The following is a 19004-nucleotide window of genomic DNA, read 5'->3' on the forward strand; positions in this document are numbered from 1 at the left end:
ACTGAGGTGTCCCCTTTCCTGAAATCCATTTGGTACACTGCCTATCAGGCCACGGAGACTCCTCAACAAGAGAATAAGACCCTAACAGCCCTGTCCTCTGCACCGGAATAAATATGCTGGAGAAATTGACTCAGCCACATCTGTTCATAAATTATAGCGGTATACGCCAAGGAAATTCTAAATATGTACGAGCTTTACTTAAACCTCACTAGGACCCTGAGAAGTAGATATTATGATCCCAATTTTAGAGGAGAAAACTGAGGCTTGGAAACATTAAATGAACTTGCCCAAGGCAACAAAATCCACGTGCTCTGCACTACATCCGTGGCTTTCCCAAATCACCAACGTTAGAAGTGCACGTGGTGCCCGGACAAGGAATCTCCCAAATAAAGGCATCTTTCCACGAAGGGATTTTACATGCTTCCCGATGATGCCTTCCATAATAGGCAGGTGAGTCGAGGGGCAGAAAAGGGAATCTGACTTGACTCTGGTTATGACATTCTTGGCATGCTAGTCCTCCTTGCTTTCCAAAAGGGCAAGCGTCCTTCCAAATGAGAGAATCCGTACGAGCCACACATACCAGAGTGATGGCATGAGAGAGGGAACATCGCAGCATATAGCCCGTCTGCCTAAACTCAACCGCGGACACATCGTCTTCCAGAACTTCCACCTCCAGACTCTTGTTCCTCCAGCACCAGTCTTCGTGCGTGATGCTTACTGGAAAAGCACACGACACAAAGAGCGCATGAGCACACAGCACGCACCTCCCCGAATACCACCAGAAAAAAATTACAGTGAATTAATCTTTAAAAATGCGTATGTGCGTACACACACACACACACACACACACACACAAATACAGCTAGCAATGCTTGGAACAAGTCACCGCTAAAGAAAAACTGAAACCAGTGGCCATTAAAATCATCAAGAAAGAAATCTAATTGGGCCTATAAATCAGGCTACAAGTAAGATATTCAGGGGTCAGCAAACTTTTTGTGTAATGGGCCAGAGAGAAAATATTTTCGACTTTGCAGGCCTTACACTCTTAACTATTCTATACTGCCTTTGCACCTTACAAGCAGCCATGGACAATACATAAGCAAAGGGGCCTGGCTGCGTTCAAATAAAACTTTATTTATAAAAACAGGCAGCTGCCCTCAGGCCACATAGTTTGCCAACACCTGATGTAATAGAAAATATAATTCCCCAGAAAAAGCAGTCTACTTTACAAGCTATTCACTGCCAGCAGCCTCAAGGCAAGCTTCTGAAAGAGCAGAAATACGGGCGACGGGTGGCTTCTCGAGAAAGGCAGGGAAAGTAAAACCAAGGTTTGCAAGCACCCACTGCTCCCCAGGCACTGTGCAAGGGGCTTTAGAGACTGTACTTCATTAGTCTTACGTTCTGCAGACAGGTTCTATTCTTCCTATTTTAGAAGGGGAAACTGAGTCTCAGGGAGATCGAGTCACCTGCCACCGTCACAGGGCTGCTAAGTGGGTGAACACAGCAGTGTAACTATTTCACTCTCTCTTTTCCAGCATTCAGCAATGAAACGGCCTGAATGAGGGCACCCTCCCAAAAAAGGAGAGTGTGTGGGCTGTCCTACCAGGTGGCAGGGGCTCACAGAGCCTCAACCCTGCATTATCGCCCGATGCTACATATATAATGCACGTTCAAGGTCAAGGGGCTAAGAAGAGCTCAACAAGCGAAGGCAGACAGCTGGGACACAGTTTGAGAGCTGGGTTTAGAAGGTTTAGAAAGAGAGGAAGAGTGTGAGGCCGCGAGATGCTGCCTTTGGCTCTCACTTTTGTATTTTCCGGGGAGCACGTTGTCAAACGTGAAAGTCATCGAGTTGACTTTGCCCGAGAGCTGGAGGCTCCGCTTCTCGCCCTGGCGGCTCAGGGACTGCAGGGTCACCAGCAGATCGCCACACGTGTCTGCAGAGAAAAGACGGGAGGGCCGCATGTCTCTGCCCTCATGAACCACAGCACCCGCTCAAACCCTCACCCTCTGCGTGCCGCGTGCCACCCCTCAGCTGCTGAAGGGCTGTGCCAGGAGGGTTCCTTCAAAGCGAATGTGCGTCTATGCACTCTAAGAAGTCACCTCCATGCAAGTCATCAGCACCCAACAACGAAGCCACTGATGACGACAGCGGCCCCACGGGTTACTGAAAAGGGGGGAGAAATTTATGGAGCACCAACAAGAGCCAGAGAAAAAGAGGGGAAGGTGACGAAAGTTTACTGAGTGCCCACTTTATACCAGGCATAGAACTGGGCCCTTTATCATCATATTACTAATAATAGCAAAGATTTATTTGGCTTTTGTTGTGTTCCATGTACTTCTAAGGGCCATACATACACTAACTCATCTGATCCTCACAACAACCCTGTGAGCAGGTACTGTTATCATCTCCATATTACAGATGAGGAACTCAAAGCTCAGAGAGGTTAGTAACTTGCCCCAGGTCACACAGCGAGGGTTCAAGCCCATGTAGTCTGGTTCCAGAGTCTATATTCTTAACATCTGTGCCACACTGCCTCTTGACACAACCACATTTAAGCTTCATTAAAACCCTCTGAAAGTGGCAGTATTCCCATTTTACAGAAGAAAAACTGAGGCTAGGCAAGTAAATGCTTACAGTCTCAGACCTGGTCAGTGACAGAGCTGCGATTAAAACCTGGGCCTAAGTCCATCTTCCTTTCAGAGTCAGGGGGAAAAAGAAACCCATGTGTTCTTTTGGGAGGCAAAGCAGAAACACTCCAAGAGCAACATTTCTGGTGACTTGCTGGGGCAGTTATTCAGAAAGAACTGCGCACAGTACAGACTCCCAACACCACTCCCAGGAGCAGTTTCTGCTTGCGTCAAAAGCTCACCAAAACCCCCCTCTCCCGACCTACTGCTCTGACACGATCTGTTCTTGCTCTCAACGGACATCTTACCCAAACAAGAGACTTTCCCAGAGACTGACGCCAAGAATTGCACAAAGGCCACGTCCAACACCGGCCTGTCGGTGACCTCGAGAGGAAACGTCTGGGGTTTCAGTGTCAGCCCCGCTCTGGTCTCCGCCTCGGGAACCACCACCTGCGGGACGGACACGTGGGAGCGGGTTAGCGGCTGCATCGGGGCTGCTGTTCCCTGGCTTCTGGGGCACCGCGCGTCCTCCTGGGCCCGAGGCTAAATGGATTCTGAAAGGTTCACCTCTAGGCCTAGTTTTATAATCACAACAAATCTGCTAACAGCCTGTGTGGAGAAAACACATTTCTAATCAGACATAAGAAACCGGCCTCCAGCAGGACCACCGTGTGAACAAAAGCGTATCTTCATAACTGTCCACAGAGGCGCCAGCGGTCATCAACTGCCTGTACACTGGGCGGAAATCATCTAGACCCCAGAACCTTCCCCTGGTCAGAGGTCACTCCTGGCGTAGGCTCCAAACTTGTCGATGCTATGTGGATGACCAGTCAGGGTATTAGGCCATTTTCTTCTTCCTCTTCTGCGTGCCTTTCTCAGGCTAACAACAGGGATGTGGAAGAGGGCAGTGGTTGCCTTTCGCATCCCGTCAAGATTACATTGCGGAACCGCCCTTCCTGGGAAAAGTCCCAACCACACTTCCAAAAAGCCTTCCAAAGGCTTGTCAACATGGCCACCTTTGCAAGAAGCTGGCTGTCTAGTAAAGGAGCTGTCGACCCATGCATCACACTGTTCGGTGGAAGCAGGGAGAATGCTGTCCTCCCACCCATCTCCTCACGGATGGAGGGATCCCACTGGCCCTGGAGGAGAGCGCGTCTTGGAGGAAGCTTCCGGTCCTGTCCTCTCCCCTCACTTGCTCCTCCTCAGGCAGCAGCAGCTGATGGATGGGTGGGGGCCTGAGAGCCATGGAGATGCGGTCTGGCCATGCAGGGCCACTGCACTGAAAGGCACAGTGGGCTGACCTCTGGTTCTGTCTTCTCTCTTGCCCACCGGCCCCACCTGCACTCAGGCCTTCACCCTGGTGCTGAGACCACGGGCCAGGATCTCCCCAGCGTCTCTGCCTGCCTGGAACGAGACAGCAGATGGTGCCTGCCCGGCCGTCTTCAATTCAGGGGGAGGCGGGACAAGGGAAGCTCCATTCTGGCCTTGAGGTCCAGAACCCATGCGCTGTGGAAGTCAGTGAGCTGCCATTAATAAAGAGTTCACTTCCATCTCCTCTGGGACTCATGAATATTCTACAGCAGCCAGAAGCCTGAGAAGGTGGAGGCGTGACTGGCAGCCTGATACTAACCCCTAACAAACATCAGGCCTGGAAAAGAGAGAGGTCTGTGGCATCATTTTTAATTTTTTTTTTTTTAAAAGATTTTATTTATTTTTTCCCCCCAAAGCCACCGTAGATAGTTGTATGTCATAGCCACACATCCTTCTAGTTGCTGTATGTGGGACGCGGCCTCAGCGTGGCCGGAGAAGCGGTGTGTCGGTGTGCGCCCGGGATCCGAACCTGGGCCGCCAGCAACGGAGCGCGCACACTTAACTGCTAAGCCACGGGGCCGGCCCATGTGGCATCATTTTTAAACTGGTTGCCTGTCCATTCTCCTAACTATGACATGGGGGAATGGAAAGACTTCAAAATAAAAAGTTAGGAATGGAAATGCTCCTTTTCCAACCCCATTCTGGCTCATAATAACCCTTTCAAAAATCACTGCTCTTTTTTAAGTATCATAAACAAAACATCATACCTGGACTTTGTAGGTCCCTGGTTTTGCTTTAAAACAAAATGATCCATGAGCATCAGTCTCCACGGTGACCAAAGACTTGTCCTTGTCTTGAGACGACAGGACAACTTTGTATTTACTCATCTGCTTGACAGCGTCAGGGAAGCGAATGATTGATATCTGGCCACAGACGCTGAACCTGTGAAAAGGGGACCGTTCATTCCAGCATGAGAACTCAATTATAACAGGAAATGCGCTTATCAACCCAAACTTCGCGCCCCTCTCCCAGCCCTCGTCCTTGAGACTAGTCCAGTCTGAATGAAGAAACAGGAACACAGCCCAAATGACTCCAGTTTTAAAAAGCAACCTTCAGAAGGAAGATTGGACCTCTTGCTGTATAAGGGAAAAGGCAGAGGGGGGCCCAAGGCAGGGCCGTGTGTTCTGGGTAACACCTAGCAATCCCCCACTGCGGAAGCAATTTTCAGAAAATCTGTAGATGATAAAAACGTTTCAGGTAATTGGATCATTGACAGTGGAGCAGCCTCAGACTGAGAATGTGGACCAGTCCTTAAAAGCAAGAGCTGTAAGCCACCTAAGACACTCTGACATTCCCCAGGCCATAAAACAAGGTGAGGTGCTCAAAGATGCCTGCCTCGCCTGTGATTATATATAATGCTTGCATAAAAGCAATCTGAGAGCCTTGAACAGAAAAGATAATTAGGTAAAAAAAAATGCAAAGCTAAAATTGAACTCCTTCGCAGCTATGAGCCTCAAAAGCAACTTCTAATTGAAAAGCCCTATTACGATAATGACCCAGACTGGAGTCTCTAAACGAGCACTGGGCACAGTGGTGCAGAGCTCACTTCGAGAAGCACAGGAAAGGGGCATCTACTCTCTGATCAAGACCCACTGAGACCATCCTCCAGAGAGCGACGGTCTTCATTTTCTCGTCAGCTGATGTGTTCAAGTGTCACAAGGTACCACGGCTGGAGGCCACAACTGTTTCTTCAGCTGACTAAAGGTTGTATTTTCTAATCTTAAAGAATCATTTTAGATAAAAATTCAGCTGTTACTTTTGACAGAAAGACAATAAAAAATGTTGGATTCGACATTGGATAATTACAGGTATACTAAATGCTGGAACACCCACTCGGCCGCGAACAAACAGCAGCAGGAACCACAAAGTGGGGGAATACTGCACATGTGAAACCTAGGAGAAATGGAATGTAGTTGTTTCTTTAGTGGGAAGGGACTAGCCCGCCACAGGAGCTCACAGTCTGGAGCAGGGGTCAGGGCCCCCCAGCCACCTGTTTTTGTACGGACCATGAACTAAGGACGGTTTTCACACTTTCAAAGGGTTAAAAGAAAAAAAAAAATCAAAAGAAGAAGAAAATTTTGTGACACATAAAAAGTATATGAAATTCAAATTTCGGTGTCCATATATAAAGTTTTAACTTGGACAAGCCACACCCATCCATTTACAAATTGTCTGTAGTGGGTTTCGTCACAGAGACCATATGGCCCATGAAGCCCACAATCTTTATTCTCTGGCCGTTTACAGAAGAGTGCGCAAGCCCCTGATGTAGATTAAAAGCATGTTGTTTTGGTCCTGACGCTCCCCTACTCTGCGCTTTCAGAGTCAAAGAACAGGAATGGAATACTGATGGACTACTCTTAAGGACCTTTCAGATTTGCCTCATTTGTGTGCATGTCGGGGGAACGTCACCTTATTTGTCCCAAGTTGAACCTCTCTGCCTAAGTTTTAAACATTTTAACTAGGGCCGGCCTGTGGCTTAGCGGTTAAGTGCGCAAGCTCCGCTGCTGGTGGTCCGGGTTCGGATCCCGGGAGCGCACCGATGCACCGCTTGTCCGGCCACGCTGAGGCCACGTCCCACATACAGCAACTAGAAGGATGTGGAACTATGACATACAACTATCTACTGGGGCTTTGGGGGAAAAAATAAATAAATAAAATTATAAAAAAATAAATAAATAAAAAATAAACATTTTAACCATAAGATGTTTTGGCTCATATTCCCAATTAAACAAAAGTGTCCACTTACCCCAAATCGCAGATGTGTATTGGTTTAGTTTAAAAAAGTAAACTAAAAAGCTGGTAGGAGGGTGTTTTGTTATATTGAAGCCCTAAACAACTGATTTGCCTCAATACATTCTTTCATCAGGGCTTACTACATTTATGGGTAGAAATGGTAATTATGGTGCATTGTAAAATAACTATATTCTCATAGTGATTTGGACAGAAGTTAAAGAGTTTATTTTTCAAAAAAATTGGGAAATTTTTTTTTTAAGTAAGAAATATCAATGAATTAAAAGGCAAATGTGCTATGTTGGCCCAAAAGGAAAATGATAAATTTTTCCAAAGATGTTCAACAAATGTTATTTTTCTTCCTGACCAAAATATTCAACTTTAAGGAAGAAAATAAACAGAAATATAAACATATTTCTCGCCTCTGTGAATAGTACCTCCTCCATCTAGCCAGCTGCTCAATTAAGAAAACTGGGACTCCAACAACACAACGCCGGTTGATTCTCTCTGCCGATTGTCTATCAAAGCCATCTATTTCTTGCTCCCTCCCGTCAGCACTCTGGTCCCAGCCACCACCATATCTCCTCCAGACAACCGTCACAGCCTCCTATCTGGTTCCTCCACTTACACTCTGGCTTCCCTCCGAGCCATTCTCCACATAGCAGCCAGCGAAAACAAAAAGAAAAAACTTTCTAAAATGCCATGACCCACATCGCTCCCTTGCTAAAAACTCTTCAATGGTTTCCCGCTGCATTTGGGGAAAAAAGCCCATCTCCACGACACGGCCACAAGGTCACATAGCTCCCCAACCTCACCAACGTCTCCAGCCACGCTGGCTGTCTTCCCCAGAGCTCCTCTCTCTCCCTCCAGGCCTTGTGACATGCTGTTCCCTCTGCCTGGGAAGTTCTTCACTTGGCTAACCTTTAGTCCTCCCAAAGGTCTCAGTGACCCAGAGAGGGCTTCCACAGCTCCCAATATAAATTAGGTCCTCTCAGAGCACCCCGTCTCTTCCCTACACACCTTCTATAATTTACAATCACAAGTCTACTCGGCTTACGTCTGTCTCTCCAGTAAGATGACAGTCTTGTCTTTGCAATGTTAGTTTGGTTCACTGTTCTACACTGAGCATTTACCACACTGCCTCACCCAGAAGAGTTGCTCAAAAATGTTAGGAAGGGAAGGAGCAGAGCTTAAATCCAAGAATTATATTCTGAAGCCCCATCACAACAGGGACAGGGTACCAGGTCCCAGCAGTGATGTGCCTCCTCATCTCCCACTCGCCACCAAAGCCATGACCTTGATGACCCCACCTATCTACTGAAAACGGTCACCGGGGCCTCTCAGTGACCAAGCCAACGGACTGTGTGTTCAGGGCTCAGCTCTTGGACCTCCCTGACCGTCGAGCACCACCTTATACCTAAAACCCACCGCCCCAGGCTCTGCCGTGGCCACCCCTCAAACAGCGGCATGCCAGCTTTGGTCTACCGATCTTCAATTCTACCCACTCTTACACAGTCAAGGTTCTGGCTGCCACCTGTGGCCAAATCTTCAGGATTTACAACCCATCCAAGCGTCTGTTAGAGAGCTCCACCTAGTGGTCCTACGAGCCCCATGGCCCAAACTGACCCCTCAGCACCTAACTGGCTCCTCTTCCCGCCCACAGCCGGCGGCACCACCCTGCTTCTCAAACTGGAAACCCCTAAATATTTTTCCAATCTGTCCTTGATTTCCCCACAAGGCAAGCCCTCAGCAACTCTGTTTTCAGGCCTCCGGTACCCTAGTCTTGTCACATTCAAGGCCATTGTCCTCCATGCCACCAGACTGCCACCTCCAGCCACTGTCCTCTACGCCACCAGAGTGCCTCACTGAAAACAAAATCTAACCGTGTCACCTCCATGCTCAAAACCGTTCAGTGGCCCCTTGACCCCTAGGGGAGAAAGCCCCCATCTTCCAGTGAGGTATGAAGAGGCCCTGAGATCTGCCCCCTCCGGCCTCGTCACTCTCCTTTGCCGGCCCAGCACTTTCTGCTCCCACAACACCAAGCTCCGTGCTCCCCTCCACACACACTGTTGCACATGCTGCCTGTCTCCAAGCAGACGCTGCCCCTCTCCTTTTAAGTGACTGCTTAGTGAGCACCTACTGCTGCCTCCAGGATAGCAGCATCCCCATGCTACAGAGAGAAAGATCCCAGATCTGACTCCAAGGCCTGGGTTATCTGCACCACAGGATATCAACGCATGATAAAGCCACACAAACTCAACACAGGCTGTCCCCTCACACACTCACAGTCAGTACAACAAAGCAGGAAGAACTATGACAACGACCTGAAGCATCTTATGACCAACTTTCTCAACCACCTACACTATCTCCCAAAGTCTTCAAGAATGAGGCCAAGGCCCTACCGATGTGAAGTCAGACACAAAAGATCTTTTTCTAATTTAAACCCGTTTTAAATTTGAAGCAAGATAATTTTCCTTGAGCATCCAAGATAGAATTTATAAGATTTAGCACTAATTTTTATTAGTTTATAAGATTTACCACTCATCTTTCTAAAGAAGCCAGCCTGAATTTCTCAACAGGTGTCTGAGACTGGATGTGGATACTTGGCAGAAACACAGTCAGATCGAGGGGCATTTTGTTCTCCGCTGGCTGCCAACATACGCACTGGCACTTTCAGAACCCAACACAGCAGCCTTACCCTGTTGCAATGATGTCAGCCAGCTGAGGGGTGTTAGGTGCGATTTTGATGGTCACCGTTTCAAAGTAGAGGTGCTCCTTCTGAGCATGGATGGTGTACGTCCCCGTTGTTATGTTCTCCAGACGGAATGAGCCGTCAGCCTTCGTTTTGACTGTAAAACGAAACACACCAACGAAAGATGAGCCCAAAACAACGGCGTATCCCTCCATCTACACAAGAACACGTGAGACCAAAAGCTGGCAAAGTTTCACAGAGTCAAGATGTTGCCTCCTTTCCATTTCTCTCTGTGGTCAAAAACCAGCACTGGCAAACAGCCCCAGGGCCAACGCGTCTGCCCACCTTTGATATGGGTATTCAGAGTGACTATGGCTTCCGGAACACCTTCTCCTTCGGGCCCATTCAAGACCCTCCCAGTGACAGAGAATCCCATGACGTGGAACTCGGGCTACAAGAGGAAGAAGAGGGAGAGGGTTCTCGCGTGCTTGAGCCACAAAAGCCTCCCAGGTGCCGCTCACGCCATCGCCCAGCGCGTGTGCCCACGCGGGCGTCCCCCAGCCCGGATGCCAGCCAGGCTCCCCCCCAGCTCACCCACACACACCGCGCCCCCGCCGGCAGCACTTTCCCGGGCTGTCTGTTTCCTCGTCTTCCCACCACGCTGATGCGGGTCCAATAATCGAGTAACAAAGATCCACAGACTCACTTCCCCGTGAGAGCTTCCCCACTCTCGCTCCCTTCCTGCCTCCCTCCTCCCGACGCCCCCATTTTGGTGAACCACACCACCCTCCAGTCCCCCAAGCTTAAAGCCCACCATCACGCTGGACCCCACCCACCCCCGCCCCAACATCGATCAGCGCTGTGGAGCCCTGCCCTGTCTTTCCCACCTCGACCTGCACTCAAGTCCTTACTGACTCCACCGGACCACCCTACTCGACCAGCGCTGCACACGCGGCAGCCTTCCAGACGTGGTTTATCGTCTGTGCCCTCCTTGCCCGTGAGCACCACGGCTTTGCCCTCTCCGTAATCACCATGTTCCAGCCACCCTGATCTTTCGGTCCTCAAGCTGACCACATGCACGCACCACACAGATTTCTCACGTGAAGCTTTCACACCAGCTGCTTCCCTGGCCCGGATCATTCTTCTCCCACATCTGGAGAAGATCTGGGAGGAAGCCACTCCTTCTCATCATTCAGGTTTCAGTTCAAACCATCACCACCTCCGAGCAGCTTTCCTGGACTGTCCCATCTCAGTAGCCCCTGCCTCCCACCATGCCAGTCACCGTCCATCACACTAACTTATCAGCTTCACTGAAAAATTTACCAATATCTGAAATGTCCTTGTTTGACTTCTTATAGTTTGGCTACCTCTCATTGGAATATAAGCTCCATGAAGACAGGGACCTCTCCTGTCTTAGTCACCTGGTACATAGAAGACCCTCAATAAATGATTCCTGAAGGAATGAACAAATGGATGCCAAGCATACACGCAACAGCATTTGGGAAAGCTTTAAGAAAAACAAAACGGCTTCCTCTGATTCAGGTAGCCCTTCTTGATCTTTCTAAAAAGATGTGGTTTATCCATTTACTAACTCCTATATTCACTCAACAAATACTGGTATTAGGCACCTACTGTGTGCCAGGCACTAAATCACGTATCAGGAACACAGGAAAGAATACGCCTCTGAACAGCTCCTGACCTCATGCGGCTCACAGGCGGCTCCCTGCAATCCCATTCCTCTCTGTTTACAAACTTGACTTTGGTTGTGATCTGGGGGTGCCTTTCCCCACTCACCTGCCCCATCCTTCTCCGCACGCCCCCTGAAGCAAGGACTTCATCCCCTCAGTCTTCTAGTCCCCATCCCACGCACAGCGCAACAGCCAAATGCTCTACTGCATCTTAAAGAGCAGAGTCAGAACCCCACTGAGCGTGTGACCTGAGAGCCAGCTCCTGCCAGTTTAAGCTGCTTTAACGCAGTACTTTCAAACGTAACATAAAAGAAAACGATTAAAATCTGATTTTTTCAATAACTGTAACACTGGGTGGTCCATTTATGAAAGACTGTTATTTTCTTTTGGGATTTGCTCTATCTAGCAAATATTCTACAGTAACCATTTCCCACTTCTGTAATTAAAGATAGAAATGTGATGAAAAACACATGTGCCATCTATTTTAGGGTCTAGGGAGTCTGTCAGGCCACCTATCACCCCATCCATCACCCCATCTATCACCCCACCATGCGCCAAGCTCTGTCAGCTCTCACCTGGTTTATGCCACAGCCTCCTAACTGGTCTCTCACTTCCATCTTGCCCCCTGCAAACTCTTCTCAACACGGCAGCCAGAGGGATCACACCTCTCCTCTGCTCAGAACTTTCCAGGCCTTGCACAGTCTGCCCCATCATCTCTCTGACCCTCTCTCCTCTTCCTCCCTTCCCTCCTCCCTCCATTCCAGCCTCCCTGGCCTCCTTGGGGTCCCCCAAACCTTCTAGGCACACTTCTACCTCAGGACCTTTGCACCTGCCATTCCCTGTGTCTTAAACACTCTTCCCACAGATGTAAGCACAGTCCATTGCCTCCCTCGCCTTCAAGTTTTTGCTCAAATGTCACCTTCACAGTGAGGACTTCCCAAGAACACTGTGTAAGACTGTAACCGGTTTCAACCTTGAAACTGTGTAATCTCCTTTCTTGCTTTATTTTTCTAGAGAACACTTAGCACCTTCTAATATACTTTCTAATTTACTTATGTATATTGTCTCTTTCTGCCATTAGAACACGAATTCCACAAGAAGAGGAATTTTTGCCTCTTTTTGGTCACTGCACTCACCTCTAGAATAGTACCTGAAACATACATCATTGGCATTCAATAAATATATTTCACTGAATGACGTACATACAACTGGGGCTCCAATTCTCTAAGATGAAGGTATTACATAAGAGAGGCGAGGTAGCTAGTGGATTCCAGGCTAAACTTGAAGAAAGTACAAGATTCTGTTTTTCCAAGAGCACTTCTAGATAAAATATTGATTTTCTTTTAAAAACGTGTTTGCAACACCTGTGCCCAGGCATGGGAAGTCGAACACCGGTCTCTCCGGAAGACAGGGAGGTCTTACCTCAATTTTCAGGCTGTCATGCTCCACTGTAAAGTCAAGTCTGGAAGGAGCAACGTCAAAGGTAATCCTCTCCCCTCTATAGAAGGGAACCTGGAAGGAAGAGTCGGATAATGACAAGAAGCCAATAACACGATTCAATCACCAATATGAATAATCGATCCAGCAGCCCCAAATGACAAAGGGCTCCAGGCAGGCCAAGAGAAAAGAAACTACTAGTCACAACCGTTGTGATTTTAAAAGAGGAGGGCCTGCGCTCTCTGCAGCTATTACTGAGGGGTCAGAGTCTCACCTTAAGTAACTACTAAATGGAACATTCACGAAGCTGGAGCCCAACCGTTATTCCCCTAACACCCAGATGGCGGTGACTCTTCCTGAGTCTAAGAGTCCCGAGCATGGACAGAAGGGAAATCTGCTTCACTCACCACAGTGTAGCCCCCACTGGGCAAGGAATGGAAGGAGAATGAGCCATCTTCTTTGGAGACCACGTAGCACAAATACACCAGACTCTCGTCTTGGGGCTGGAACCCGGGCACAGGCGAGATGTTGCAGCCCAGGACATCCTATGCCAGGAAAAAAAAAAAAAAATGACTTCCTTTTCCATTTACATGTTCTGATTATCATCAAATAACCACATGACAGGAAAACTTTTACAAGTTTTATGTCACAAAATACATATTCCTGAAATCTAGGACATATTAGTAGAGATAAAAGGAGCAAAAACCTTTCATTCAAGTTGAAAGTTAAAAATGGCAGTCTTCCTGGAGAAAATGACATGACTGTCCTTCCCTACAATGGTTCACCATTCTCCAGGTAAGAAAACGAAGGCTCAGGAAGGTGTAGGACTGGCCCAAGGTCACACAGCCAGTCAGAGGCACAGCTGGGATCTATCTGACCCCGGGTCTGATTGATTTCAAAGCCTGTGCACTTTCCACTGAACACCACTGCCTCCCAGTGTAGACATGCAATCTCTTATGAGTCAACTGAGAAACAGAATGCTCTCTATTAAGTGCTGAGACTATAAATCAACCTTGACCTGCATCTTAAACACCACATTCTTTGTGTGTAACCCCCATACTCTGCCCACGATCTCTCTTGTGCTTCTCTTTTCTCTGCTTACCTCTTTGGTTACTAGAGAAGAAAAGAGAAGAAACTTCACCCCTTTCATGGGCTCTCCGTCGCTGCGGACAGAGCCAGACACGTTGTAGCCGGCCACTATGAGGGGACTGGCGGCGTTGGCATTGGAGTTGGTCACTCGCACGGTGGTGCTGGCCTACAGCAGAAGAAGAGCTTAACTTCCAAGAAAGGAAACACTCGCCAAGTGTTTAACAACACGAGGACATGCTAAAGCTAAAATATTAACCGCGAAAAAAGTAACACACAAAATTGCTTATATATGATCACGACTATTTTTTAATGTGCAAAATGAAGCAAAAGGGAATGTGGCAAAATGTAAAAAACAATGATTTCATGTAGACGGTGCCATTTCACTTCTTTTACACTTTTCCACCTTCCAAATTTTCTGTTTCCACTACTGTATGTTCCAATTTTTTAATGAGCATGCTATACTTTTTTCCATGTTTAATGGTATACACACAGGTATCTTGAAGCTTTTTGTTAAAGTACACTTTACAGAGAGAAAAGCGTGCATATTCTAAGGATCCACACAGTGATTTTCACCATCTGAACACACCCAGAAACAGAACCAGCAGCCCAGAAGCCCCCTTCACACTCATTTCCATTCACTCCCCCCACAAAGGGCAATCATTATCCTGACTTTTAACAGCATGCTTTACTTGAAAACATAAGTTTATATTAATAAACTCAAATGCCTTCATACATACAATGAACAAAGTAAAACGTATTCTATTTATAATGTGTAAGCTATTGAGTTTGAAGTAAAACATTTCTTAATGTTGCCCTAGAAGAGAAAAATCCTGAAAACCAAAAGTCATAAACAGTATACAGACACATTTAGGGGAAAAACCATACCATCAATTAGAAATGCATAAAACCTACAGAGTAAAAACTGAAACACCAGTTCTGACGCTTCTTTAGCAAGAATGAGACAGAGCCTCAAAACTAATGTAAAAGTCGTCAAAATGTTTTTTCACCATTATTACAGAACCTCACCTAATGTGTTTCTTTCTTTTCTGATCTTTTGTCATAAACTATTTCAGTCAAACAAAAAGATATAAAGAAAACTCTAAAGAACACCTATACAGGCTTGAACCAGCTAAAGAAAGAAAAGAGTAGAAACACAATGGAAGACCCTGGGTACCCCAGATCCCCCTCCCCCTCTAAAGACGTCAGCGTCTTAATGAATACGGTGTTTGTCATTCCTGTGCTTGTCTATATAATTCCCCTACATAGGACTGTATCCATAAAAGGTATTATCATGAGTGTTTTTAGTTACCATATAAACAGTATCATATTCCTTATCCTTCAGCAACTTGCCTTTTTCCCTCAACTTTGTTTTTAAATGTAGTCATACTGATATATATAGCTCATTATATATATAATGTAGTCATACTGATATATGTAGCTCATTATATATATAATATAGTCATATTGATATACATCCATTCATTATTGCTGACGTACAGAATTCTACTGGGTGATGAAACCACAGTCCATTCTCCTCTGAATGGACATTTAGGTTGTCTAAAATATTTTGCTATTACAAACAAAGCTACAATAAACATTCTTATATGTTCTCCTTGGGCACATGTACAACAGTTTCTAGAATGTTAAATGTATTTCAAGATTTCTGGGGCCGGCCCCGTGGCTTAGCGGTTAAGTGCGCGCGCTCCGCTGCTGGCGGCCCGGGTTCGGATCCCAGGCGCGCACGGACGCACCGCTTCTCCGGCCATGCTGAGGCCGCATCCCACATACAGCAACTAGAAGGATGTGCAGCTATGACATACAACTATCTACTGGGGCTTTGGGGGAAAAATAAATATAAAAATTAAAAAAATTTTTAAAAAAAGAACATCTTTAAAAAAAAAAAGATTTCTGTTTCAGAATGAAACAAGAACAACAGATCAATCAGGTCCTTCTGGTGTCAATTTGGCTTAAAATAACTGTAGTTAATAAAAGACCTATTTCACAGCAAGAAGACAATTTTTCACCTAAAACTGAAACCATAAGCAACATCTGCTACAGGGAGGGAGTTTTACATTATAAATACCACCAAACTAATCAGCAGCACCACTGTTTTTTCATCTACTTCTAGAAAAACCATAAACTCATTTCATATCCTGAATTAAAATCCCCTATACTTGTCCCCAAACCAGCTCATTGCTGGCACCACTATCAACATACTGAAATGCTCACCTCCTTCAACGCCCAGGTTGGATGAGTGGCAAGGATTTCGTAATCTCCAGGAAGAACTTTAAAAAATGCAAACCTAAGAAATACAAAACACCACTTAACTTTCTCCCAACAACCCGAGGACTTCTAATTCTATGACTAATATTGGAAGCACAAGAAAATAATGTCTCAGTTATCACAAACTTGCCATTACCTAGTCCAATGAGCATAAACAAAATGCAACCCTTCACTGTACAAACCCACATGGGACAGCACTTATTGAGCACTTAGTGTGTGCAAGGACAGGTGTTCAGTGTGCTGATGGAAAGTGGGGTTTACGCTTCCCTTAACCCCAGGGATTTCAGCCTAGAAACTAGTCACGTGGTTTAGCAGGGATCAGTCACAGAACATTCAAGAGAGTTCTGACAGAGCAATAGGCACATACAGGCAAGGAGAAGGGCAGGGAAGTGCCACAGGACCAGAAGTGGGAAGGGAGGAGCCGTGTGTAGAGAACAGAGAACAGATCAGACAGGCTGAGGCGGACGTAACACAAGATGACACAGGGCAAATGACAAGCTTTGAATCCTACACAACAGAGTTTAAATCTGTTATCAGAAATAAATATAAGCCACCCTGGGTTCTTGGGCAAAGCAACTGTGACAAAACCAGCAGCCGATGCAGTTGACCCAGTAGCTACAGGCAGACCGAGACCAGACTGGGATGAGCTAAGGCTGGAAAGGCTGCCACCAGGATTCTGACACATTTAACCCGTTAACTTTGCAAAGCACCGGACAAAGAGAGGGCCAATTCTAGTTAAATGAACTACAAAAGGCACTGCATTTCTCCTTCAGTGGTGGTATTTTATTATATCAAGTACTGCCTGTAATAACTGGAGAGGGCTTGGAAACCACTCTGCTGCAAAGAAACTGACGTTACTATTGGAATGTGATCTTAGTAAGATTCAGCCTCCACCTCTGCAAGTTCCTGTCGTTGTTTTAGTTAGCGCAGATGAATGAGAGTCAGAAAGGTCAAGTTACTTTTCCCAACAAGGTCCACAGCAAACCACCAGCCTAGAGAAAATGAACACTCCACATTCCTTCTAGACCAGGGTTGGGGAGGCATCAATCACATAGGAGTAAATGTTATTTCAAAACTGAAAAATAATTTCAACAGTCATTGTTTAAAAATTAGCTGACTTACTGACAGACTCATTATAAACTTCCATTCTGAGGTTCAGTCCATTTTGTACACTGAAGTAGTTAGTAATGATGTGAATGCTTTCAAAATTATCAGATGGAACTATTCTGGTATTATCTTGGCACATCTGTTAACATTTACAACCCTACAATATAAATCCATTAAATAAATGCTTTAAACTTGACTCAACAAGGTTAATCCAATAGCCATCAGTTCTAACTACAAAACGATTTTGATGTAATAGTGATAAAATGATTTTTAAAAATCATAATTGAGCTGACCTATATCGAGTGAACAGATTCCATATATTAAGCATATATTCCATGCCAGGCAGTTTGAAGCAACAACATTATAATTCAATCTTCCCAATAACCTTAGGAGGTAGGTTCCATGATTATCATCATTTATAAATAAGGAAACTGAGGCCCAGAGGCCTTAAGTCACCTGCTAGCAAATGGTGGAACCAGGATTCAAACCCAGGGTGTCGGGCTCCAGAGCCAGTCCCAACCGTTAAATGAAGGCCCACTACGTGCCAGGCCCTGCAGTAGGTGCTTTACCTCCTATTTGGGCGTTACCTATTTAATCATCCCATCAATGCCAGATGCAATGGGTCAAGTGACTCCCATTCTACAGAGGAGTAACTTGAGGCCCTGAGGGGCATGAACTTGTCCAAAGTTAAGAGGCCGAATCAGGATTTGAACCCAGGCCTCCCAAACCCAAGGCTGCCCCCGCCCCCATCACAACCCCGCTCTAGCTGTGAGGCAGGCGACCCCGGCGTGACTCACTTTCCACCAGGCTGTGTAACTGTGGACTGGATCTTCGAGTCGGTCCCTGTGTTTCTCAGAGACACCTGGACTCCCGCAGGACCGAGGGGCTGCCCTTTGCTGAGAACCTGCCGTGGAGAAGGAGGTTAGGATGTAGGCCACGGCAAAGCTCCCCTCTCAGCAGCACTGCCTATCCTGCTCACGCCCCCCACGTGGGGCCTATAACCTTCTCTGGGTCAAGATTCCTTTGAAATGATGACAGAGATCACGGATACCCTTCCCAGGGAGGGCTGAGGGGCTGGGAGAGGAAATAGTAACAGTAAAATCATACTTTGTTTCACTGAATCTAAGCACCATCAGTTAAAGATGCACAATTATTTCACGAAGTATTGAGAAAGAATAAATACCCATGATCCCCATCTAACAAGAAACCCACACACACAGCCGGGACCAAAGGGCCTCACTCAGCGTAAAAGCAGAGGAGAAAGAAACCCGCCGTGCAGGAAGGACAGCAAGGAGACGCACACATCTCAGCCTGGGCGCTGCAGCGGGGGAGGGAAAGTAACTCCCCAGAGCCCGTCCCTGTAAAAGGCCACCCTGGCATCTAGATGCTAACAGCCCCTCCTCCCGCAGGGGAATGACCAGCAACCTAGGTCGGAGCCCTGCAAACACCACTCCCTCTTACACGCCATTTCACTGAGCTCCCAGACTCCCCTGAAGCTTATCTGAGGGTCCCCTGTGGGATCAAAGCCCCAGGTTTAGGAGTCCCACTTTTTTAAAGGTGAGAGAAGACTTAGTACACACTACAGAGCAAACGTGAGAAAGAACCAATCCTGAAGCCACACCTTTCCATTCACAGAGAAGCCCGTGAACACGAAGTTGATGTCCCCACCCCTGGTGCAGATGTCACTGACGCCGTCCACGTGGAGCTCCACGTTCGTTGGCTCTGAGGAACGAAGGGGGGGACAGGGGACGAGACACAGAGCAGGTTTAGTTCTGGGATAAGATGGAACTGTCTGGGTAAGACACACTTGATCGGTAAGCTTTTGTTTCATTTATTTTTGAGCACTCAATACACTTGGTTCAAAATCCAAAGGAACAAAAGGTAGGCAGGGAAAGTCTCCCTCCCACCCCTACCCCTGGACACCGGCTCCCCGCCCCAGAGGGAACCAGTGTTTAGAGCGTAACACACTTTATTATAAT

General features: G+C 46.8%; 1 protein-coding gene across 1 annotated transcript in view; it reads right to left on the minus strand.

The window, feature by feature from the left end:
* LOC131422022 (BOS complex subunit NOMO1-like) overlaps positions 1 to 19004 on the minus strand; it is a 52832-nt gene that overhangs the window by 25451 nt on the left and 8377 nt on the right. The window contains 12 exon segments of the mRNA XM_058568878.1: positions 581 to 717; positions 1803 to 1934; positions 2937 to 3078; positions 4707 to 4881; positions 9428 to 9578; positions 9767 to 9872; positions 12532 to 12621; positions 12954 to 13091; positions 13649 to 13801; positions 15865 to 15937; positions 17823 to 17929; positions 18647 to 18747. Coding sequence (XP_058424861.1) covers positions 581 to 717; positions 1803 to 1934; positions 2937 to 3078; positions 4707 to 4881; positions 9428 to 9578; positions 9767 to 9872; positions 12532 to 12621; positions 12954 to 13091; positions 13649 to 13801; positions 15865 to 15937; positions 17823 to 17929; positions 18647 to 18747 — 1505 coding nt within the window.

Source organism: Diceros bicornis, chromosome 26 (genome assembly GCF_020826845.1).
Source record: "Diceros bicornis minor isolate mBicDic1 chromosome 26, mDicBic1.mat.cur, whole genome shotgun sequence".
Lineage (NCBI taxonomy): Eukaryota > Metazoa > Chordata > Mammalia > Perissodactyla > Rhinocerotidae > Diceros > Diceros bicornis.